The sequence below is a fragment of the Telmatherina bonti genome (genome assembly GCF_933228915.1).
Source record: "Telmatherina bonti genome assembly, chromosome: 18".
In the NCBI taxonomy this organism is placed as follows: Eukaryota; Metazoa; Chordata; class Actinopteri; order Atheriniformes; family Telmatherinidae; genus Telmatherina; species Telmatherina bonti.
In genome coordinates this window covers 11726047-11752050 of record NC_136616.1, presented here as the reverse complement: position 1 = coordinate 11752050, position 26004 = coordinate 11726047, and the positions used below count along the sequence as shown (strand labels likewise).

General features: G+C 39.0%; 1 protein-coding gene across 1 annotated transcript in view; it reads left to right on the top strand.

Annotated features, from left to right (window-relative positions):
• The window catches only part of hdac8 (histone deacetylase 8), a gene marked incomplete at its 5' end in the record, with an annotated part of 38889 nt that extends 14669 nt beyond the window's left edge, over window positions 1-24220 (top strand). The window contains 2 exons of the mRNA XM_079257284.1: window positions 12876-12981; window positions 24133-24220. Of these exons, the coding sequence (XP_079113410.1) occupies window positions 12876-12981; window positions 24133-24155 (129 nt within the window). The 3' untranslated portion in view covers window positions 24156-24220. The remainder of the gene's footprint in view (window positions 1-12875; window positions 12982-24132) is intronic.
• Between the last annotated feature and the right edge of the window lie 1784 nt (window positions 24221-26004).

Genomic DNA, 26004 nt, shown 5'->3' with positions numbered 1-26004 from the left:
CCATCAGATAATGTACTGACCTGTTTTAAAGCGTTGTCATGCGTTTCATTGTATCATAAATTGATACAGCATGAAGGAAACAACTGTCATTCAAATGGGAAACTTCTGAAAGTGTTTTCTTCTATGAAAAATACTCAAATATAAACAAAATTGTGTGTTTTTATTGCGCTTTTCAGATACATCCTCGACCAACAACAACCCCTTTGCTTCTAAAGCAGCCACTACAAACACTTTAATTCTTCCAAACAGATTTTTATTTGTTTGATTTCAGTGTAAATATTTGGTTTAAAGTGTTTATTTTTAATTACTTGAAGTTTTTGGTACTCAAAACAGTTAAATGTTTGTGGGGTATACAAACAACAGGACAAATGAAAAAATAGTAGTCTAAAGTACACAAACATCAGTCAAACTTGACCAGTCATATCAACAATGGTGCTGTAATATTCACTGATTACCAGACAAAATATTACACTGCAGATAACCCGCACAATGGCTCTGCTTGTGTTACGCTTATTATACTTTAATATCTAATAAAAACACAAACAGAAACTGGCCTGTGTAGAATGAATCGAGTGGAGCCTCTGGGTTGAAAGTCATCAACCTTCTCTGTTGACGCGTATTGTTTATTGGTGGTTAGCTGATCTTGATTGACCCTCCATTGTGTGATAGCGGCGGAGCATATCTGCGTGTGCATCGAAGGGCAGCAGCATGGAGCGTGCTAAGAATAGGCACACAAACCAAGGTTATTTATGAAGTGTTTCTGATGAGGCAGGCATTTTTCTAAAGAGAAAAGAACTGGTTTTGCTGTTGTTGGAACTTAAGCTTGTAAGATCTGGTGCTAACATGCTGTGCTTTGCCCATCAAGATAAACAATGACGTGAAGAATGCCATGCACTTTAGATAAATTGTCTTTGTCTGTACAGTGATTTATGTCACACTCATGCCATTCAACATCATTTGGTGTATATTACAGGGAGATTTGTAGTTATGACACCCAATGCCATATATGAACAAAAATTTATTGCATTACTTTTAAAACATTTTTGTTTTTATGTTTTGAAACCTAAGATTGACCTAGTTGATTGAACTCAACGAAATGTTTTTCCCTTTACTTTAACACCAAGTTTGATTGAGATAAGGCTCGAGATATACATGCATTGTAACTTTAACGGTGTGTTCACACCAGACGCGTTTTGTCACCAGATAAATCGTAGGCATTCTAAGTTTGGTGAGCTGCGTGCCGATGAGGTTCGCTTCCAGCACTATTTTTATCTACCCGGCCCAGTTTGACAACCTGCTGAGCGGAATTATATGTCACTCTGATTGGTTGACGCCCCGCTTGAAGCGGCAAAAGTTCAGATTTTCCATCTCTGGCGTTTGTGGCGCGTTCCGCCAAAAAAGACACGTCAACCTTATAAAACTTTTTATATTTTCAACACCGCGGCAAACGCTGAAAACGCACCGCAATAAAGCTTGACGCGCCTCCACATAGACTTTACATGTAAACTTGACGCTCGAAATGCGTCTGGTGTGAACACACCGTTAGTTTTGTCAATGTGCTTGTTACCAAAGGGTTCCACTAAGGGGCGCCTTGGAAAACTCAGACCAGATAAACATGTAGATTTTGAAGGGTGTAACCCAGGGGTGTCCAAAGTCATCCCTAGAGGGCCTTTGTCCTGCAGGTTTTTGGTGTATCCCCTCTCCAACACACCTGCCTCACATTAAATGGACCCAACAACCTATAAGATTTTGCAGTGACTGATTAATTTGAGTCACAAGTGTTGTAAAAGGGATGCATGGAAAATATGTAGGAATGGGGCGCCCGAGGACCAGAGTTGGACACCCTTGGTGTAACCATAAAGATAAACATGAAGACAATAGAGGAAGTTAACATTTGGTTTATTTTGAGAACATGACAGAACAAAATGTATCAGCAGCATTGCAGTTGGTTTGTAGGGCTGCCTAAACAGGCACTTGTCTTTGTATTAGTTTACTGCTGTCGATCCTCAGAGTTTCCATCCAATCGAACACTACCCCTACTGGTTTCTGACTTATTGTAGCTTATGAACATGTAGGTTGAGCACCTGCACAAGCAATGTTTTAAACAAACACAAAATACATAATAATCTCACATGCACATAATTAAAAGTATTTTTTAATTTTCAGCTCACAGCTGTACTGTAATTTCTGGACTATAAGTTGCTATTTTTTGCACACGATTTAAGCCCTGCGGTTGAAACAATGATGCAGCTAATTAATTGATTATATTTTTAATGGAGTAAAATCTCAAGGAGCTACATGATGAAGAGAACAGCACAAGCTCAAGGACGAATTAGCGTTGAAAAGAGAGTGCATTTAGAGCGACAATGATTAAAATTATCTAAAAAATATATTTTTGTGTAAATACAATGTGGACACCTGTAGCATATGGACAAGTGCGGACTAAATATGTGCACAATCTTTTGGTTCATATTCAGTTTATGTTTAGATTTCCTCAGTTATCAGAAAATTATATTAAATTATAATAGATTGTGAGACAAACCAAACTTAGTTGAGAGAACAAACTGCAATCATTCATGGTGCAAATCATGTTGATTAGAATACTGATTTTACTGCTAAATTTTCATCTTTTTTTATTTTTGGAAACGTAATAATAAATTTTACTTTTCTCTATAGTTTTTACTTTTCTCTATAATTTAAGGTTAATTCACACTTCACATTGGAAGTTGGTCAGTTTATTTTTTCTCTGCACTTTCTCAAACAAACCAAACCTATATGTATTTTCCCCTCCCCACCAGCGGTGGCGCTGCGTCAATAATTACTGAAGGAGACAAGACAAACAACAAGAAAGAAAATTCACTGATCTGTTGGTTGATGCGGGACAACGTCTGTTTCTTCCGCATCAGTTGTAGTCCACTTACTACGTTCGATTCACGATAAGCAAGCCGAGACCTGCGTTGTTTGTTACATACACCATGAGAAGCGAGGACTTTTTTCTTGCTCTCAAGGCCCAAAGAACAAGAAACAGAAGTTCTTTTTCCTCTGGTCAGTTCATAGGTCATGAGAAGCTTCGTCTGCAACAGGGCGGGGATCACTGTGGGCGGCGATGTTCATGCTTTTATGTCTAATAAACAACGTTATTTTATACTTACCTAGAAACTTAATCTGTGGCGGGGCGGTTGTGCAGTATGTAGCAGGCTTCAGGTAGTTTGCTTGTTTGATGTGCCTCACAGCTTCATTGCATATCGACATCCAGATTTTAGCAAAACATTCTGAGTAAATGAACTTGGATTTGATACAGAGTGGATAGTGTGAATACACCAATATATACACACATATACAGTGCTTCTGAAAAGGTGAACCTCTCTGGGTTGTTCCTGCACTGTTGCATCATCACCTGTTACATAAATTAATGGCTTTTTTAGGATTTCTTTTGTACTGAACATAAACAAATCAATATTAATGGTCAGAGTAAGATTAATAGAATAAAAAACAGTTAGATATTTGAAGAATAAAATCAATAAAAAATGTTTTTTTTCTTTTTCTTTTCTTTTTTTTTGGGTCAGAAATTGATCTTTTTTTTCAATTTCAGGTGTTTACATGTTTAGATGCCAGCTGGAGAAAAAGTTACCACTTTTCTCCAGCAGACGGCGAAATGTTTCTTTCCGACTAACATGACGTTTTGTCAATATTAGAAAACACATAAACCGAAGACGGAGAATGGCGGACAACCTGCAAAAATGCAAAAAAGCGGAAATAAATCCTCCACCATCATATTTTAAGTCAAAACTGTGGGCGCATTTTAGATTCTTTGCTTTGAAAGGAAAGACAGAGCTGGACATGTAGAAAGCTATTTGTAAACTATGTATTTCACATGTCGCGTAGGGCGGTAACACGACTAATGTTACTATCCACCTAGTAAGACGCCTTCCTGCTAATAGCTAAAGGCTAAACACCAAATGTACCACAGCAGCAAACACTCAAACCAGCATTTTTAAATTTAGTTCAAGCTTTTGAAACAGTAAATAAGGTCCAACAGCTGGTTCAAATATATTGCAGCAGAATAAATTGTAAAAACTGACACAGTAGATTGTCTCATTTGGGAAATCTGGCTTGTGATATAGTCTGTAAACTTGGTCACAATGCAACTTTTTCACATGGTCTGCTGTTTAAAAAACAAACTAAATTTCAGCAATGTTAAGGAATTGCAATTTAAATCAAATCAGTACCAAAACTAAAATCATTAAAAATCTAATCGAGAGAAAACATATCGTCCCAGCCTTAAAAACAGTAGCATGTGTATGCATGGACAATCATTGCTGTGAGGTAAATAAAGACTTGGTTCTGCTGGTTACCTTCAGATGTCACATGTTTAGGTAGATTAAGTCCACCTGGGTGCAATCTGTAACATGATCTCAGTTTCTAGAAACCTGGTGGGAAATCCTTGGAGTCTGTCATGTTGCTGAGGTAGCACTGAGGAAGCAGCACAATAAAGACCAAGGAGCTCTCCGGGGTCAGGGACAAAGTTTAGGAAACTTACAGACTAGGTTTGAGTTACTAAAACAAAAAAACATCCAAGACTTTGTGTATCTGAGCAGTATTAGATCTGTTTTAGAAAAGGAAAAGAGCTTGACCTCGTAATAAGCCAGCCACCAAAAATCATCAGTCAAGCAAGATCACAACTCAAAGAGGCCAAAAGTAACGGTGTGAATTCACCCCAATTTGTCTGAGAGATTTAAGCTTTAGAAAACACATGGATTTGTGAATCCATTTAAAATTTCCCAACTCTCCCAGTGGATTGATTTAATAAATCTAAAAATTGAGGTGTTATCTTATTAAATTATCCATTTTCAGAGGAATCCAGCAGATGGATTTGCTAAACATGTAGTAACTGAAGTTATATTTACTTATTATTTACATTTGTTCCTAACGATGTAACACCAGTATATAATTTCAGAAAGATTTTTCATATCTGGTAAGCATAAAACAAAATTAAAACCAAGCAAAAGATTAAAGTAAAACTATTATGTGCATTTCAGGCTAATTTATTTTTATTTCTGAGACCAGAAGGGCTGGGATTGATTGAGTTATTGCCCCAAATCACTTTATTTACTTCAGACCGACCCTCTCCGTAGGCTGTCAGATCAGCCTGTAGGCAAAACGAGTGGATTGAGACTCTTCCGCATTAAGCCCCGCCTCCCGCCACTGCACTACATCGCGCACCGCACCTGCTTTCGCCGTCATTGTAACATCTCATAAACAGAAGGATTAGGCTCATATGAACTCAATATAAAAAAAAAAAATACAATGTCAACACATAGCATACAGCCCTACATGTTGGAACCTGAATCAGACCCTGAAAACGACGTGGAAAACAGCAACCCACAGCAACGAATGCAGCAGGATGTCTCTCTTTGGTAAACTCACCAGCCATCGTTGGAAATAACTTTATCCCACGTTTTCCACCCGCCTGATGTATTTGTACATGCCCTTGTTAACCAGTAGAAGGTAACCAATCACCGAACTTTATCCCCCGGGACGTCACAAGGATTTTGAAGTAGAAAAAAAAACTCTAAAACGACACGTTTTTTGTCGCCATGGAAACCGAACGGAGAGCGTGCTGGAACTCAAACTCAAACATGCGTTTAGGTGATAAAAAACAGTGCCGTTCACATGTCTGAAGAGGATTCAACACTGTAGCACTGTAGAAAGCTCAGAAAACTCAAAATACCACAATAGCACCCCTTTAATATTACTTTCCATTCATATGAAAAAACATAAGCAGGGATAGATTCAGACACCTGGAAATAAGTGTCACTGTCACTTCTTAACAGTAAAATACACAAAATGGCTAAAATTAGAAATATGTGTGGAGTTGCCCAACAGCTTGCTTGAATTCCCCTCATCTTTTTGTTTGAGCAGAAGTAAATACAAATGTATGTCTGTCTCAGGGCCACACAGGAAGGGAGGACGTCTCTGATCCCAGATTGGCAGCAGGGAAGTGTCCCGCCTCTTTACTTCCGTCTTCCTCTTTTCCTGTCTGCAACCACTTCCCTTCCTGCCCCTCGCTGCCGTCAGGGACGTGCCGGCTCCCAGAGTCACGGGCTCAATCGCAGGAAGCATCACCAGTCAATAACGTGTGTGTGTGCGTGCATGAGAGACCGTAAGGGAAACTTGCAAGTTTGGAAAATAACAAATATTGAAGTTTATTATTTGGTTATGCCGTACTCTGGGCTATTGTGATGAGGGAACATTGGTATTGTGTCAAACGATCTGAGAGGCTTAGTTTCTTGTACGTCCTCCCTTTAGGCCGCCTTTTTGTCCCATTTATCTTTTGAACGTTAAGCGATTTGCAAGTTCATGGACAGGTTAGATGCTTTCTTAAGCCCACTGGCCACATTTTCATAATACTTGATCTTCACCCTAGGAGGAAGTTAAACCATGTCCTTGTACAGAAAACAACACATTTCCAAGCAGAAGAGATGTTGCGGATGTTTCGCTTTATATCTGCGAAACCTCATACATTATGAACGAATTTTACAACGTAAACTTTGTTCCTTTTGGAAGGATTGTGCTCTGTCTGCAGTCAGTATATTTAAAATGTATGAATATAGTGGACTAAAGCAAGTGTTGAAAAGCATGACAGACCATCAGACAAGATATACTCCTTCGGCACTGTGGCAAAATCCAATATCCCACATTTGCTTTTAATTTTCCCAGTTTTTCAAAAGTCCACAAATGGTATTTGTTGAGTACAATGCCTTTTAAAAGAAACCTGTCAGATGGATCTAAAAAAGATGGATTGATGAAAGAGTCCAGTCAGAGTCCAGATGTGGAGGGAGCGAGGTGTACGTGCACCATGTGACCGTGATCTGGGTATCGGGCTGTTTTTCCTTCTTGAAAACATTTGTCAGATAGAAGCTTGATAGCTGACGCAGTCCATTTGTTTTCCAAGACATTTTCCTCTGCGCCGTACAGCTCGACATCCTTCATAGCTGGAGATCCTGCGGATCACTGTAAAAACAAACATGCTCACACACACATACACACAACACTGCTGTCCACAGATGGCTCATGGACACTAAAACGTACCCAGTTTTTCTCAGGCTCATCTTCCTCTTACTCTGTGATAACTTGTATAAATATGCCTAAACCTGAAAAAAGCAGATATTCATGAATAACAGACGCAGTTGTAGGTTTAATAATTGCACTTTTAAAACCTAAACAAATAAAAGTATTACAGCTTCCACTGTAGGTGAAGGATATTTATTTATCTGCCTGCTTATCGCAATCTTATCAGTCTCCACCGTGCTTTGATTAATAACAGGAAAGAAGTTGTCACATGAACTGCTAAATGTAGGTATGAGATGTTTTATCTCTCCTACTTGTTTAGGTATGTACTTAAGATTTACATTTAATCGCCTCATTCCTCATTTTATTGTTATAAATCCTGTTAATATAAATTTTTAAAAAACTTCCTCTGTGATGGTGCTTCTTGTTAGCCTCAAAAAATAATTTTATTCAGTCATATTTTGAACAGAATGGGATTTTTTTTTTGCCAAACTCTCCTCTGCCAACTCTGCTGATTTATTATGCACCATTGACGATTGAAATATTAAAATAGCCCTGCAATGGACAGGCGAGCTGTCCAGGGTGTACTCCGCCTTTCGCCCAAAGACTGCTGGGATAGGCTCCAGCTTCCCCGCGACCCTTCGTTGGACTAAGCAGTTAGGATAATGAATGAATGAATGGCTATTAAAATAATAATTGGACGATTATGTCCTGAGGTTAATGATAAACACGTCTACCTGCCGTAGCTTTTTGCTGCTACTTGGGGGCAGTATCCAAAATATGTACAGAACATGCTTTTTGTTCTGTTAATGCTGCTGTTGGTGCTTTAGCTTTAGGTCTGCAGCGCAAAAGGAAGAACTCAGTAGATAATGACCTATTTTATGAAGGAGTGAAACTAAAAGTTAAAATAAGTAGGATTTACCTGTGAAGCTGTTGTTTGGGCTTTTCACTTGTTTGGGTTTTTATTTGTAATCTTTTCGTGCTCTTTCCTTTTTGTGATGAAGTTTGTTGTTGGTTTAATTCAATTTTTGACCAAATAGCATTCGAAATGTGCTTTACACCATCTCAGACGGCGAGACACGTTAACTTTTAAGCTTGTTACATACTCCATAAGTAAGAACTTTTTTCTCACTGTCGAAGAGCAAGAAAAAAAGTCCTTTTTTCGTCAGGTCAGTTCATACGCTACGAGATGCTTCGCCTTCAACTGGGCTGGGATCGCCACGAATGGATGTCTGCGGTTTCATGTGCAATGAATCGGGTTATTTCATATTAAACCAGAAACTGTGGCATGGCGGGTTGCGCATGATAGGGTCCATGTCTTTAAATGCCATGTGTTGTAAAAATGTTTGTACTTTCCTGCCATCTTTATCAGCTGTTTTTTTTAAAACTATCTACTCAACCTGGATGTAATGCGGAAGCAGCAACTGTCGGCTTCACGCTTTTCTGTGTTATTCGCACCCTCCTCAAATGTCCACACAAGACTTTTGCCCATCTGCCCCAACCATACTTGCAAGACCCTCGAAGACCAGTTAAAGAACCCTGTGTTATGAAGTCTAAAACATGGGAACATTGGATTTCCAAGCACAGTTTTTGTTGCTTTTGATGCAGAATTCAGTTTTTAGGGGGGGGGTGCCAAAGTGTTCAAACGTAAAGCTTTTATAGTTTAAACTGAACAAAATAAACATGAACAACATAACATTTTATTCCTTAGGTTCATTAAATAGTTTAATTCCGTACAAATACTATACATTACAATTTATTCTACTGAGTAATTAAAGATTAAAACATTCGTCTTTCGTCTCCAGTTAGTGTTTCTCATACAACTAAGCAGTGATTAACGAGCAGCAGGTCCATGTTCAAGACCATGGTCAACATCCACCGACCTTTTCCTATTCATCTCCCTAGGCGTCTCTACCCGAGACATCAGCGAGTGTTTTCTGTCTTTTGACCTTGCTCAGGTGATGTCGCACTGCGTCACTGGATCACTGGCCGAGATTTATTTTTTCCCAGCGTCATTTTCTCTCTAACGTCTTCACATCGTTGGTGCTTGTCTTTCTCTACACCTTAGCTTTTATTAATACTAAATAAAAATCATAGATTTTTCATAGAGTCATATCATAGAGTCTACACTTCCCTCTTCCTCGCCTCCTCTCTGTCTCCTCTTCGATGGCCATCCAAACCAAACAAGCCGCCAGCAGGAGACTGTGTGTGTTTTTGTGTGTTACTGGACAGCGGGAGACAGAGCACTGGGTTCATGGGAATACAGTGAAAATTGTGTGTGTGTGTGTGTGTGTGTGTGTGTGTGTGTGTGTATATAACTACTCCCATCTTGAGACCGGAGGTAAGACACAGAAACTCATCTGGTTTAATTAAAAGCAGACTCACACACATTAAAATAGGGCTTTTTCTTAGTGTCCATGAATAATCACAGTAAATACACATCTATGGACAAACTCATACCTTCACCTGCATTTAGTGCTACACACACACACACACACACGCTTTCATGCATTCCCTCTGTCTGACTCACAAAGTGGGCCTATTAAACAAAGACAGAGTGGTCTTTGTCTCCAAATATGCAGAAGTATACTCCTGTTGCATGTTGGCAGATTTCTGCTGTGTGTTTATGTGTGCTTGTTGCCAAAAGACTTTCTAAAGTATTTTCTGATGACGTCTGTCTAATCCACTAAAGAGTTGAAGACAAGATTCTCCTGAAATTACAAACCTAAATAGGCTTTAATGTCTTAGTTATTTGCAACTCGTCTTTATTTTTTCTCACTTTTACCTTTAACGTTTTAGAATTTGTGCTTAGTCATTGTTTGTTTTGAGCTTTTTCAGTCCTTGCAGGGAAAATTCAGTATAACCCCTCGTTTCTGTCAGTTTTGCCCTTTTGTTTTAGATTTCTGTCACCTTGACTTGTTCTGATGAGTTTTAAGAGTGCAAGGCTTTCACAACAATCACTGCAATCTGACTGACGCACTTGTGGTCAGACGTAGCCTCGCAGTTTGTTTTGCTCTCATGGTACTGAGTCACGGCCCCAAAATCTTCTTGGAAATTTTTTTCTTTCCTTTTTTTTTCTTTTGTTGTTGTTTTTTTTCTTCTGACATGCACAGGTTTTAACTTTTGGATGAACCCACTCTGGATTTCTACTTTTTTGTTTTCATGCTTATGTGAAAGGCTGGGAGACTTTGGTATTAGCTGAAGCTATTTCTTGAGTTTCTGGAGTTTTTTTTTCTCATTGTTGAGGCCCAGGCTGTCTCAATAAAGGTTTGATTGATTTGTGGTTCATCTTTGTTCTGCATAACATTTTGTTTTTGTACAAGAAACAAGTTTGGTGTATGTGTGGCAGTGCAACTCCAAAACAAGACAACCAGTTTGGACCATATAAATAACATGTGGCCATCTGATTCTGTTTTTTGCTGCAGAATCGGCAGTGTTACAATATCAAATACTTTGATCTAGTTTAAAATATTTTAGTGTGCAGATATCCACAGACTTTTCTGTGCTGTCATCCTGATGTTCACATTTGTGGTTCTTTAGATAAATAAATAAATAAATAAATAAAATCGTCAACTAGTAGATAAATCTTGAAATTCTGTGTAATTAAATGGGTTTTCTTTTGATTGACAGGCCGTCCATCTTCTTATGTACAGTTTACAATTTTATCCCCAGTTTTATTCCACCTCAGTAAAACAAAAGAAAGAACTCTGCTATACCTTTTTATATGAAAAAAAACTAAACTCAACTTTATTTATATCGCACTTTCACACAGCGCCAGCTGCAACAAAGTGCTGAACAGTAAAGACATACAGTGAGATTATAACAATAGAAGTTAAGCAAATAAAAGATAAAACAATAAAAGCAATCAAAAGTAAAAGAAATTAAAACATTAAAACAAAAACAATAAAGCAGTACAAAAGAGAGGATAGAAAAGCAGAGTCTCAAACTGGATAAAATGCCAGATCAAAAGAAATCATTAAGGTTCTGGTAGTTTCCATGAAGATGAAGGAGGTTTAGTCAAATATTCGCTATTCCTGTCATGTCTTATCCAGAGCTGGACTCTGTTCCTGTAGGGCCACAATCCTCCGTCTATCAAACACACCTGACTACATTTAATCAGTCATTGTGCAGAACTTCATAGGTTGTTGGATCAGTTTCAGCCAGGTGTGCTGGAACAGGGATACATTGAAAACCTGCAGGACAGCGGTCCTTGAGGACCAACTTTGGGCACCTCTAAACTCGGGGTTCGCTTCTTTTTGAATCTTTAGGGTATTTTTAAGATAAACTTGTAGCCATCCTGACTCAAACCATTGATAAGAATGTCAGTGATAAACACATTTACTTGCATAACACCTCCTCTAAAAACTCTGTAAAACCTTTCTGGTTCACTTTTTTAGCTGTAACTTTCCTCGCCAGACTTTACCGACTCCCAGATCTGTTGTGCTGTCATCCCGTAGTTTTCACTAAAATTAATTTTGTTTTACACTGTTTTCTCATGTAGGTAGATAAGTAAGTAAAGGTTTATTTATGTAGCACCTTTCAAGATAGAAATCACAAAGCGCTTCACAACACAAAAACATTAAAATAACATTAAAAAAAAACATCAAGAAAAAAGATAAAAACAAATAAGATAAGTAAAAGCAAGTTTTAAAAGATATGTCTTAAGCTGCTTTTTAAAAGAGATCACCGACTCATCCGATGTCAGGCTGAGAGAAAAGGAGTACCATAAAGCAGGGGCTACTGCTGTAAGGGCTTTGTCACCTTTTGTTTTGAACCGCGTCTGTAAAACCACGCGCAGACCCTGGTCAGCATATCTCAGAGACCTGCTGGGAATGCCGTTAAAAGGTCTCTAATATAGCCAGGCCATTGGTTATGTAGGGCTCTGTAAGTTAAAACCAGGTTCCAGGTGAATTTACCCAAACAAAGTAACACGTATCTTGATATTGGCACTTCTGTAGTACTTCTTACATCTCAGGATCGTGCATTTAGCCTTTTTAGTTGTGAAGAAATACTTGTAAATAAAAAGACTATATGCGCGAACTGTGTAGTTGTGAAGATATACTCGATTAAGAGGTTATAATTGAAAATGTGGGGATGTGTTTATGTTAATCTAGGATAGGGCTGTGACGATATGTTTTCAATTCGATTCAATTCCAATTTTTTTGGGTGCCGATATGATTAAAATCGCGATTCTCATGATTCCACGATATGCTGATTTTTGTAGACTAAAAACAAAATAAATGTACAAAACCTTTTTCTTGTCATTTTTCTTGATTTGAATTAGGAAAAAACAACACAGTAGCCAGACCATTATTCTGCTGCTATAATGCCCAAGAAGACAAGTAAAAATATCAATAAAACAATAAAAATGACTAATTTTATGATGGATTTTTTTTTATTTGTTTGAAAAAAGAATAGATTTTTTTTAACAAAAAAATAGATTTTGAAATTGTGAAGCAAACAATCCTGATATTCGATTTTTTAAAAAAAAATTTTATTCAATTTTCCCACCCCTAATATAGGACATATGTTCTTCTTGCTGAAGTGAGTAACTTGAGAATTTAATTATTTTAGTAACCACTTGCTAATACTTGAATCTGTTTGTGTGCCTAAATGATCCCTGAGTTTTTATAAATATTAATCATTGATCAGTTTCAGTGTTTATTCCTTCAACTTTCAAACCAAGCCTGAAATTTTCTGGGAAATCAGCTGCATTCTTTAAAAAAGACAGAAAATATGTGTAGTTTTACGTTGGATTGCAGTGACTACAGATGTAGTGGTTTGATTGGTGTGTTGTGCGTTAGTTTTTCACAGAATATGGACCGGACTACTCGATTGAGATCAGTCCAAGCTGCAGACCAGACCGCAATGACAGCAAACACCTGGACCAGGTCATCACCACCATCAAAGGTATGTGTAACGTTTCTTTGTTCGGTGAATGCACAGGTGCATCTTGTGTGTTTGGGTGTGGAGTATAAACAGGTGTGTGTTTGTGTTGAACTGAACCTCCACTCACCTGCTACCCTTTAGTCTCTGTATGGCTCTTTTAATGTGTTTTCATGTGTTTGCTCTTGTTTTTAAACATCTCTGTCTTGGATAAAAGTGTGTCTGTCTTCTTTATTCTTTTGTTCCCTCCTTGTGGTTCTCCACATCCTTTTGTGTGTGTGTGTGGAGAGACAGAAAACCCACAGTTTGTGTGACCTATATTACCTTCAACCTCTCATTCAGAGTCTGGGTCTCAATACATGTGTTATTTATCATTTTTCATCGCTGTCTGTATGTGCCTTTATGGTCAATCTCTACATTCATCTTTAAGTGTATTTGTGTGTGTGTGTGTGTGTTTGCACACTTGTGGTTAAGTGTGAAGCTGGGCTTTTGGTCTAAGTGTTGACAGCCCACAGGTCCCTTGAGAAATCCGGCCGCAGGGTGAAGCTAAGAACAACTGTAAGGAGGTGAGGTCAGAAATTTGCCTAAACTGAAACGACCGAGGAGCACGTCAACAGGCCGAGTTCGTTTTCAGTCATGATCTTGAGAGGAAAAGAAATGTAACTTGTAGAAAATCTGATATGCAGAGGTGTTAACACAAATTGACAGGACATACTCCTTAAGTTTCTGTTGTGAGTTAAATATATTTAACTGCGTTTGTGTTTAATAAGTGAAGAAATTAAGCTCCATCTGGCTGAATCATTCCTGAATATGATTAGTTTTACTACCTGAATAAGATTACTGTTTAGCTTATTTTAAGCCTTTGTTCCATATAGATTAAATCCAGGTGACCCAGAACTTAAACGTGTCTTTGTAGTAATTCCTGACGCAGCTTAAATTGATCTAGTATACTTTGTTTTCTTAATGTCAAAACATAATTTAGATCTAAACTTTGATATTTACAGCAACTCCGCTGAGTAAAACGGACTTTATTTGTTTTGTTGGGACATTTAAAAAATGGGGGAAAAAAATCTGTTCTTTGCTTTCAAGGCTCAATGCAGCTGTTACATTATGTTTATTTATTCATTATCACGTGTCACATTCCCGCTATATTGCTGTTATATGGAGATATGTCTATGTGGACAGAGGATTTTAAAGTTGCTTATATTTATTAAGCCTGTTTTATTAAGCCTTTGAGGAAGTTCAACTGAATGAATTTTTTTAAGATGTTGGAATGTCAAGCAAAGCTTACATTAATTTCATTCATTCATTCATCATCCTAACCGCTTACTCAGCGCAGTTGTAAGGCGGGGGCACGAGACGACCATAGACTGCGTATAATAAGATGGACGGAGCCTCCGTGACGTCACCCAATAGTTTTCTGAAGAGCTGAATTGAAGCTCGGTGGGCGGTTCCTACCTTCGCCATCTTGAGAGCGTCATGTGTGTCGTCTCGCCCAGATAATACAATTACGGGGAAAGAGGTGTAGCTGAGAGGGGGGCTGTGAGCGTCATGGTGGATGATTGACATTGGGCGAACTCTGAGCAGCCTGTAGCTAAGAGCTTACCGAGCTAACCAGCCAACAGAGGTAAGCGGGCTAAAGCTAACTCAAGTTGTTAACCGGCTAAAAACCGCGGTTGTTCTACGTTCTTACTTGAAGCAGGAGATCGGGTACCTGTCAGTCAAAAGGACACGCCCCCAAATATGCAGAATTTCGAGATTAAATTACTTTTAAACGGGCGAGTTAGAAAGAAATTCACTCCCCCCACAGTTGTCATGAAGGTAAACCTGACCTATTAAACCTAAAATGGATTTTTGAACCAGGCTGTAAACATGTTTATTTCTGCTGTGAAGTTGGTCTTTTTAACATGGGAGTCTATGGGGATTCGCTCTGTTTTGGAGCCCCTAGTGGATGAAAGGGGGACTGCAGTTTTATGCACTTCCGCAGGGGGTTCACTTTTAACCACCGGAGGTTGCTGCTTTGTGACATCTGAATGTTTACGCTCAATTTCACTTTATATATGCTCCACAGTCTGCTGTTGTGGGCCTGTGAAGCAACAAATCAGCTGATCACTTGGGTTGGGGAGGCATATGGATCAATGGATCGATTCCTCCCTTTTCTCCATACTGGGAAAGTAAAAAGATGTAGTTTAGTTACCCAAAGTTAGACTTATCTGCACATATGAATATACTGACTTTATATGGAAAGCCAGAACAGAAGGAAATGTTTCTGAGACTTTGTGGGATCAATCACTATTTTCATCACATTAACAGATCAAGTCGTCTTTCTGGAGCAACAGAAAAAAAGTCTGGTGGATGTAGAATCTGTTTAACTTCATCAGCTCATGTCAAACCAAAGATATGGAGTATTTTTTTTTTAGCTAAATGTAGTTGGTCTGTTGGCACGCATTAAATCATTGCAACCAGAGGAGCGGAAAGTATCGCTGCTTTTCAGTCACAAGGCTTTTATTAGGGGCAGCGGAGAGGACTGGTGGATAAACGGGTGGGTGAAGAGAATGAAAGGATGGAGAAATTACATGCAGACAAACCAAAGATGCAGACAAATGGTGGGGAAATTAATGTTTGCCTGCCTTTTTCTAATAAATAAAAATGTGTATGTTGTTTAATTCATTTATTTGTGTTTTGTTTCATCTTATTTAATCTATTTCGTCTTCAATAAATGCTCAGATTTTCTTCCCTTCTTTCTTTTTTTCCCACTGACATTTCAGTCATGTTTTCAATGTGTCACTTCTGTTTTATGTCGCTACTTTTTCCTTTTCATTTTCTCTCTGAATCACTTCTCAGCTTCAGCTCTGTCATTTCTCATTTAGTCAGAGGCAACTTTACGCAAAATGCTTAACCGCACAACACGCAAGACTCCAAAGTCTCCAGTCACTTTGTTGTACTTTTAAACACTGAGCCATCTTTTTTTTCCTCTTCCTCTGTTTCTGATTAAAGAAAAACCTGCATATCTGCTCAGTGTACTCGTGCACACACAAATAAGTATAGGTTTGTGCGCACACCCTCACCCCCAGGCAAACATAGCCACATGACATCATTGGGGTGGATAGTTTTTCTCTGGTTTGGAAAGTCAAGCGCTGCTTGTAAACACTGGTTTCCCAGAGAAACTGGACAGTGTGAGAGTGTGTGCCCACATCTGCTGCCTGCTTCACACAGATGAAAAAATATCTTAATAATCCTAAGAAATTCTTCTGTTTTCCTTTCTTACTACACATGATGCCTAAGCTATATATTAAACTAAAACTAAACACACATAGTTCTCACAAGATATTAGAATTTAATCCAAATAGCAGATGATGAAAGGCATCCAAGCACATTAAATGGTTGGAAAATAGAGCGGCCACTTCGCGCTAAGTTCATGTTAAGGCCAAAAGAGGTGAAACAGTGAATGCTGTCCAGTGTGAGATGCTAATAAAAAGACCTTTTAATTACTTGTTTTATGCCTTAAATCAGATTCATTAAAGCTCCAACAAACTTACACATAACTTCCTCCCACTGCTATCGTCAAGGCTTCTTAGTAAGGAAACATGCTATCTTTCAGTGTGATGTTTGTGGAGTGGTGATCAGGGGTTCGATATCTGCTCATTTTTGTGTATATATCTGCTATATCCAAAAATATAAGCCTCACACCATCTAATCTCACATAGACTAGAACTAGACTGGTTAGTTGTGCAGCTCTTTTCAACACAAGAGATTGCTTCATACCTCTATCTTTCTCTTTTTCAGTAGATGGATTGTGCTCCTTGGCTGCCATCTGTAAGCTCAACCATTAATCTTAGTAAAACATGTTATCATGTAATTCTTCCTTTAGTTCTTTATACCCCCTTTAGTGCAACTAAAACTAAATAACTATCCAATAACAAGCTTATTAGAATGACATTTTCAAAGCAATAATCATAACTTTTATATTAGATAGTTTTATCAGAAGGTATCTGCAGATTTTACCATCTCTTCTGCTGAATCAGAAACAGTTTTACTGCTTCGCTGAGTCTCCTTTCCACACAAACACAGCAGTGAAGACCACGGAAAGCTCACCGGCCTGGGTGTAGGAGGTCAATGAAAGAGCCATGACCAATGTGATTATACATGCATTATAAATTATCCTGGGAGGCCTCTTATTCACTGATTAGTTAGACTTCCTGGTTTATATTTCATATCTCACCTGCACCGAAAGCAGCACTCACAACAGGTGACGTTTCCATGTAAAGTCGCTCCTAAACTCAGAAAAATAAACCGGCTTTAACAACAGAGCAAGCCTTGCGGCAGCTGTCACACTGCTGTGTGTAATACCCAAATCACGCCGCTGAAAAACTGACAAAGCCATCTAATAACTCTTAGCAATTAGTTGCTACTTAACAGCCATTTAGGTTTAATAAAGGTTTATTTTTTTTAAACAACTTCATGGTTACAACAAATATGAAAAATAGCTTGTGTTGAAACGCACATTGCATTGACATTGTACCACCTTCTGAGACACACACACAAACACAAACGATTGTGAGTTTTCAAAACATTGAGGCTACACACAAACATCCTTGAAACTTCCTCCACAAAGAATGACCAAATACTTCAAAAGATCACTGAAATTGGAGCAGTTCCTTGGTAACGTGATGATATACCAGAGTTGAGGATGTGTCCTTGATTTTGGGAAGTACTTAACCTTCTAAGGTGTTCTTGGGCTCTGCTGTATTTGGAGTTGAATGTTGGCATAGTGGACATTATGCTCATGTCAGCACCCTCATTTTCTCTCTCACTGAAAATTCCTTCTTTCTCTTTGTGTGCACCTGGTTTTATCTTTTTTTTTTTTCCTTTTCTGACACTTTTGAACCTGGTGGAAGAAGTGTGTGTAAATAAAGTTAACTTGATTGCTAAATTAGTGTGTTAGAAAGCTTTCAGTTCACGTACTCATATACTTCTTGTGTTGTAAATTCTCACGGATTAGGTGGTACTTTTGCAATATTAGTCTTTGGTTACCTTCTGCTTTGGAGTAGCAGCAGTTTTAACATGCTAATTGAATTTATACTGAGATGCGGTAAACGTTACCACAAGCTAAGTGGGAATGTACTAGCAAGTTTTTGTCCTGTTGTTCTTAGCCTCAAGGAGATGTCAGAAACGGCTAAATTGATTAGATATATCCTCAGGATTTCAAAGTTGGTAAACTTATAAAATGGATTGTCATTTTAATTTGTGGCAGACAAAGTGTTGGCAGACATTAAAGCACTGCCAGAGCAGCGCTCCCTGTGTGACTTAAAAGTAGTTTAAAAGATTTTATGAGCAAGTCGGTTAAAGTAGCAGAGACAATAAAAGCGATGAAAGCCAACTTGTTTTTGCCCCTGCCTTTAGAAATATACTGACTTTTAAAGTCTGGCTGGTTTGTTGGGCTTTTATTCACAGTAAAAGAAACAAAATGGCAATGTATTTAAAAGTATTAAAGAATTAGTCAGCTTTTCCCAATGCTTTACGTGATCACATGAAAAGAGTAAAAATTGAAGTGTGACTTTTATTAAGTGCTTGTTCATGGCTGCAGCAGCTGCCTCGCTGTTTGTATATCCACAGCTGTGTTTACAAGACTGATAGCATAATTTCCCAAGAGGTTCTGTGTGTGTGTGAGTGTATGAGAGAGAGAAAGAGCAATTGAGTGTGTCAGCGTTAGTACTTGCTTTTCCAATGTGATGGACAACAACTTATAGGAACCTCCTGTAAACTCAGGGTGTATTCACATCAGGATAGTCTGAAGGCTGGATAGTTTGTAGGCAGACGGAGGTCTTTAAACATTCATAGTACCCCCAAATGAAGCGGACTTTCAGATCAAATGGACCAGGATTTGAATCAAACAGGCTGATTGAATGCGCGCGTAGAGACAGCAGCTTTGTCTCCGCAACCACAAGATGATTTTTGTTTTTTTATTTAAGTGTTGGTTTTGAGGGTTATGCTTGGTATGGATTATGATATGCTTTAGGCTAATGGTTAGGGATTTTCCCCACATTCAGCACAAACCAGATGTGTTTTATATGGTACTTGTGGTACTTTCTGGTACTTGTGTTTGCATATATTCAGTTGTCACTTAATTAGGTTCATCTTGCTACCACCAAGCTAGACCCCTTTTTCCTTCAGAACTACCTTAAACCTTGACAAAACAAGATACTGAAAACATTCCACTGACATTTTGCTTCATGTTGATGTGATCGCATCACACGGTTCCTGCAGATGAGGATCGATCAAATCAAATCAAACTTTTCGTGCTTAAAAACAATACAAAGTGCTTTACAAAATAAAACTATTTACATCAAAATAAATAAAACACACACACATACATACATCCATAGTCCCCTTACACCCACCCACAACCACCCTCACCCATGCCCTATTAGCCCCTATAACAGTTAAAAGAAGACAAATGGCCAGGTACATGTCTACCAGATGTGTACCAGATAAGGAAACAATGTTCTCGGGGTGCATCTACACATAGGGCTACCCCCACCCACAACCACCCAGGCCATCACCATCAGTCCCACTTTGTGTCAAAGGTGCGCTGTCGGATGTAGATCTGGTGACTGCGGAGGCTTTTGGAGTACATTGAACTCACTGTCTTGTTTTAGGAAGGCAATTAGATTATTTGAGCTTTGTGACATGGTGCTTTATACTGCTGGATGTATCCTTCAGAAGATGCTACACCATGGTTAGCCTGAACCATTTCTACGGACGGCTGTAGCTCAGGTTGGAGGATCGATTCCAGGTTTCACCTAAGTGTCCTTGGGCAAGACACTGAACCTTGTATTGTCTACCGATGTGCCTTCGGTTGTCCCCTAAGGTGTGCGTGAATGGGTGGCTGCGACATGTAGCATAAAGTGCTTTAAGTGGTCAGTATGACTGGAAAAGTGAGAAGAAGAAGAAGAAGTTCATTTATCAGTCAGGATGGATCCATGTTCTTTTCATGTTGGTGGAAATTACACCAACTTCTGGCTCTACTATCAGAACGTGCAGCTGAAATGGAGACTCATCAGACCAGACAACATTTTTCCATTTTCTTTTCTACTGTTTTGGTCAGTCTGTGTGAATTGTTGCCTGTGTTTCACCTGCTGTGGTTTTCTGCTGCTGTAGACCATCTGCTTCAAGGTTGGACATGTTGTGTGTTCAGAGCTGCCATTCTGCATATGTTGATTGGAACCATTGCTTATCTGACTTCCTGTTGTCTCTCTATCATTTCCAACCAGTCAGCCCATTCAGCCCTGACATTTTCTCTTTTCAAACTATTCTGTGTAAACTCTAGAGGTGATTGTGTGTGTAAACTCTAGTATGTCACATATACATCCTCCACCAGAGTTCTGTTTTATGGAAACCAAAATTAACAACTGAATATGCAACACTGACATCACGTTCCAGTTTTCCAAGCTTGTGGGGACATTTCAGAATGAGTCCAAACAACTGTCCAACACCCAAGCATGTTCAGGAAGAGACAGATGAGTGATGAAACAGATGGAAAAATAGTGGGAATTCATAGAACCTCATCAGTTTTGTAAAACTGTACAGCAAATATCCTGTTAAGTCCACTTGTGATGGCTGTTCTTCTTTTCTAATGCCCTTTTCCTGTTTTTAGCGTACATCATGTATTTTGAGTTTCCCCTTGTCATAGTAGGCAAAAAAAGTGCTGTGTGTACAGAATAATTATAACATGAATCCACCCTGTGTAGCTGCTACGTAAAATACTGGTAGGTATTATGTAGAAAGGGAAAGTCCTGAAAAAAATTAGGCCATGTCCTAAACACACTTCTGTATTTTTGATGGAAAGCACAAAAGGGGAACAGACTTTAAAATTTGGTAGCCTGCAGAGTTGCACAGTTTAAGATGCCATCCATAAAGTTCAGGGATAAACTATGCATAACTGAAATGAGGAACACTTGTACCAATAGTAATTGAGCATTTCCCGCACAGTAACAGAAAATATTGCTCAACTGTCTGAAGAGGAATTGGCTGGAGGAGGAATCTACAAAAACATTACATTCTTGTTTGATGGTAATTGCCACAACAGGTTTCCAACTTCTGTAGCTTTGAAGAAGCTCTGGACTTTCCATCTGTCAGTACTTTTCAAGGCTCAGAGATTGTGTGAGTATCCCAGTACAGATACTCGGATTACTTAATGATTCGTTGTCAGGAAACTGGTGAATGGACTTTAATCCAAACTTTGTTCCTTTAGAAACTTGTCTTTTTTTTTTAACTTTAACTAGACACAACCTTTATGTATGTGTTAGATTATGACGTTGGTATGTACATTCCTGCTTCCCTATGATGTTTTCATGTACTACATAGCAAACCACAAAGCACAGGTGTTTATCGCAAGTTTCAAAACCCTTATTCCTCACTGCATGTTGGGCATCCAGGCTACATTAACCTTTTGTTTTTCTAAACATTGGGATATTTGTATCTAGTTAGCTCTTCTTATCTGCTGCTGCCTCATCTCCAGATCTCCAAGCTGTAAATCTTGTGGTAGACTGTAATTAAAATGTTTATGCAAAAGAATCATCATTAAGTATTCTGATACTTTGATTTTCTCAAGATTTTTATGTGCTATACATTATAAATGGTAATTAAATTGCTTCCTATCTTGGCCAGAAAATCCATTGATTCTCTTAACCACTTAATCCAATCAGGGTCACAGAAGGCTGGCACCTATCCCAGCAATCATCAGGCGAGAGGCAGGGTACATCCTGGACAGGTCACCAGTCCATCAGACGGCCTAACAGAGAGACATAGACAAACATTCACTCTTAGGGACATTTTAATGTAACCAATTAACCTAACATGCATGCATTTGGATAGTGGGAGTACCTGGAGAGAACCCACACATACACGGAAAGAACGTGCAAACTCAACACAACAACCCCTGTTCTAACGTCCCGCCGAGTCAAAGCTCAAAGCGGCGACCTTCTTGCCAACCACTACGCAACCCTTGGCCAGAATAATCACATAAAGAAGATTTTGATCTATGGTTCAGCAAAGGTTAATTAAAAAATACTCCACAGCACTTTATTTTTTTCTGTAAGAATAAGCACAATGTAGTTTCAAAAATGCAACCAAGAAGTTGTAGAGAAATACAAAGTGAAATCTTGTGTAGGCCGGATGCCACTGGCGTTTTTAACTTCCATCCCTTTTTTTTTTATTTTTTATTCCATCACAGGGCCACAAAGAGACATACAACAACTCACACACACACACCTACGGGAAATTTAGAGTAACCCATTAACCTAACATGCATGTCTTTGGACGGTGGAAGGAAGTCGGAGAGAACCCACGCATACACAGGGAGAACATGCAAGCTACAGAAAGGCATCTGTCCAAACCCCGCCCCAGCCGAGGATCGAACTAGCAACCTGGCCACCGTGCTATGCCATCGTGCAGCCCATGGATGAGGTTGCTGGTTAAAAATGAAACTAGAAAAGCACTCGGAGAGCCCAAACCTCCTCCAAGCACAATGTTAAAGAATCCTTTAAAAAGTTCCTGAAACCAAACGGCAATCCGGATCACCACCAAAATTGAATCACTTCTTGCTCTTCACATTTCCAACAACTCCTGAAAATTTAATAAAAATCTGTCCGTAACTTTTTAAGTTATTTTGAACACAAACTGATAAACACTGGTAGAAACATAACCTCCTTGGTGGAGGTAACAACCATCGTGCATAAAAGCAGACATCACCACCTGAAGTGATCCCTCCCCGCTGCAGACGTGCTTCTCGTGGAGTATGTAACAAGCTTCAGGCTGTTGATGGTTGAAAGATTTCTCTCGGTACATTTGATGGATCTCTGTCTTTCCTGCTGGATGTGTGACACCTGAGCATCGGAGGAATACAAACTGAATGAACCTCTGAGGAAGGAAAGAAGGCATCCAGCCGGCCAGGATGTGCGAGTTCTACAGATCCTCTACTGTTGTGCTAAATCTGCAGTGACATGTTGTAAATCAGTTCCATGAAACAATCCCGTCTCAGTGGGTGTTTCAGCCTGTCAAATCAGGATGTGCGGTGTTCTGCTCAAACAAATGCTGGTTACCTCAAAAGCAGCGAGTCTGAAGGCCCAGCATAGCAGACACCAGCATCGGCATTATTATGAAGGTGTTTTTATTCTGTCTGTCTGGCTTTTTGTTGTGTTTACCAGTGTTTATGTTGTCATTTCATTTCTAACCACAGTGAGTTAAATGAGATACAACTTGCTGTATAAATACAACTAATTACTTTACTCAGATATATTGTAGAAACAGAAAAGCGTAATTGTGGTTGTGGGAAAGTATTTGGCTCTACCACTGTGCCTGTCTTTACTAGTGGGTTTATAAATATCATGCCAAGGAATTGTTCCCTTAAATGAAGATGATGTTTAATTTTCTACACTGTTGCTCTGAACACATCCAAAGCCTTCAGGCCCATTTTAATGTATTTACCGATAGCTCAGAGCCGTCCGCATCAGCTTTAAACCACTAACTGGTAGTCTGTTTTGGCTTCGATAAAGCTGTTGCTGTCACTGTAGGCAGAACATGACAACACTTCACTGACAGCTCCACAATGACCAACAAAACAGGACATCCTACTCTCCCTCAGTGCGTCAGGGCAATTACTCATCCCCAGAGTACACGTTCAACATGTTTGTTTTACTTAATCAGTCCATTTAGCATAACAAAAGATCAACAATGTGGCTTTATTTCCACAAGTGAACCGTCAACTGAACTTAAAAATGCAGCCATTGTGTCGAAACACTTGCTTGGTGTGTGTATCTAAGTGTTTAACGCATGGAAACCAATCTGTGTCCTCATGCAAATCAACTTGCTATGTTGCTCAATATTGTCATTTCCATAATGATTCCTGTTTTGCATGCTTCTGTTTCCTCAGGAGTGATGGATGTTACCTCAGCCAGATGTTATTTTGCATTTTTAGTGGCACAACTGTGTATGTTTTCCATACTGTCTCAATCTATGGTGTCTAATATATGTATTTAGTCCTGCTTTCCACAATGAGTTTGAAATCTTTCTTCTTCTTTATGCATATTGGTGTTTGTTAGTGTGTCTGTGTGCAGTTTATCTCCGATATAACCTCTTTCACCCCTCTCATTTCTGTCTTTCTCTTATTTACAGGGAATTTAAAGAATGTGGTTTAGGACTCAGCCTCAGCCTCCTCCACACACACACCCTCCCCACACATGTTTCCAAACCAGGTCGACACTCCGCAGCTTTAATGAAGACAATATGGAGCGGACCCCTCCAGCTCTGAAGCTTGGATTGAGAGAGGGGGGGGGGGGGGGGGGGGGGATTTTGGAAACCATTAGCTGTGTGTTTCCAGAGGAAAACAGTTTAATAGAGGTTGAGGGGAGGAGTTGATGCGGTTGCTTCACAACGTTCACTGTTTTTAATTCCTTTGTGTTTTGGAAAAGGTATGTTTGTTTGTGCGAGAGAGTAATATGTTCAGTGTGGTTATGTAAAACTCAATGACAACACTGTACAGCGTGTCTCCTGTATCCAGGGAGGCATCAGTCGGACATAAATGGAAAAACAGATTTTTCAGGAGTCCGGTTTCACAGTCAAGCCGGTCCTGCTGTGATTTCAGCCCCCTGAGGACAGCTGAGCGCTAAAACAGACAGCAAAGCAGAGTTCCCCAAATGGACCGTTAAACCTTTGTTTCACAACAGGTCTGGAAAGTCCTGTAACATACTCGACATGTGTCAGAGGGCTCAAATAGTTTACCAACAAACTGTCTAGGAAACTTTGGAAAATGGCCAGTTTCACTTTGTTGTGAGCCCTGGGCAGATTCCCCAAACATCTGGAGATTATCCAGGGAAGGTTCACCTTTTTTCTGTCATACTAACCGTACAAAAAGATTTGTGTCCAAACAGCAGCCCCTGAATATGAGATGTAGGTGGATTCGATCCATAAACCAGCTTCCTCAGCTGGAATTGTAAATAATTTCACTTCACCTGCAGCGATATTCGACACCTGTTAGCAGTGTGACTTGGCCACATTTTTCCCCCAATGCTGTCTTGGTGCTGTGTTGTATCTCATGCACTAAAATGCTGTTAAACACCACATTTGTTTAATTTTTTTGTCGTCTTGATTTTATGGTTCTTGTATCTCCCTTTTTTTTTAATCTGCTTGTTTTTGGGGTTTTTTTTCTTATGTTGTTGTTTCACACTGATCAGCCATAAGATTAAACAACCTGCCTCGCTGCCAGAACATTCCCCTATAGAGGACTTCTTGGTCTATACAAGGAGAATGGTAAATATGAAAGTAACATCTTTGTGAATTTAAGCATCCAGAAAAATATAGCACAGTGAATCACACTGAAATTTCCTTCACATGATGTGGCTGATTGGTTGTATCAATGCCTAGTTAATAAATGAGTGTTGATGTTTTTTATTATGCACCATTAGGAAGAATTAGCTTCCAAAATAGTTTTTACCTGCAGCCATTTAACTTTTCTTGATTGTATCACATTAGCTTAACCTGAATATCTGGGAACAGATAATATAAACCTTAAAAATGGGATATTTGAATAAAGGCAAAAAGTCTGATGTATTTGTTTTTCTTTTAAGTGTCTGCAGTGATAACAGTCACATATTCTGCAAAAATGCTTTTGCAGAACTCTTTTTCGATACCTTAATAATTTGGTAAATGGAGGCAAACTGCATCTATCAGTAAGTATTTCCATGATACAGATGTTTGAACAACAGAAAAGCTTTTCTTCATGGCCACTGGTGCATTGCTGGTAATGAGTCCTTTGCTGGGATGCCATGACTGTTTTTAATGTGGAAGGATGAATGAAAAGTTATGCTGAAAGATTTTGTTATTGTTTGTATTTTCCTTTGTTGTAAGAAGACCATATGTTTTAGACTGCATGGGAATCAGAAATATGAAAAATATCCAAATTAACCCGCCGTTTGTGGTCTCAGTTGGCAAAAACTGAAACTCACATGACTGACTGACACAATTCAAGTCATCCAGTGGATTTTATAA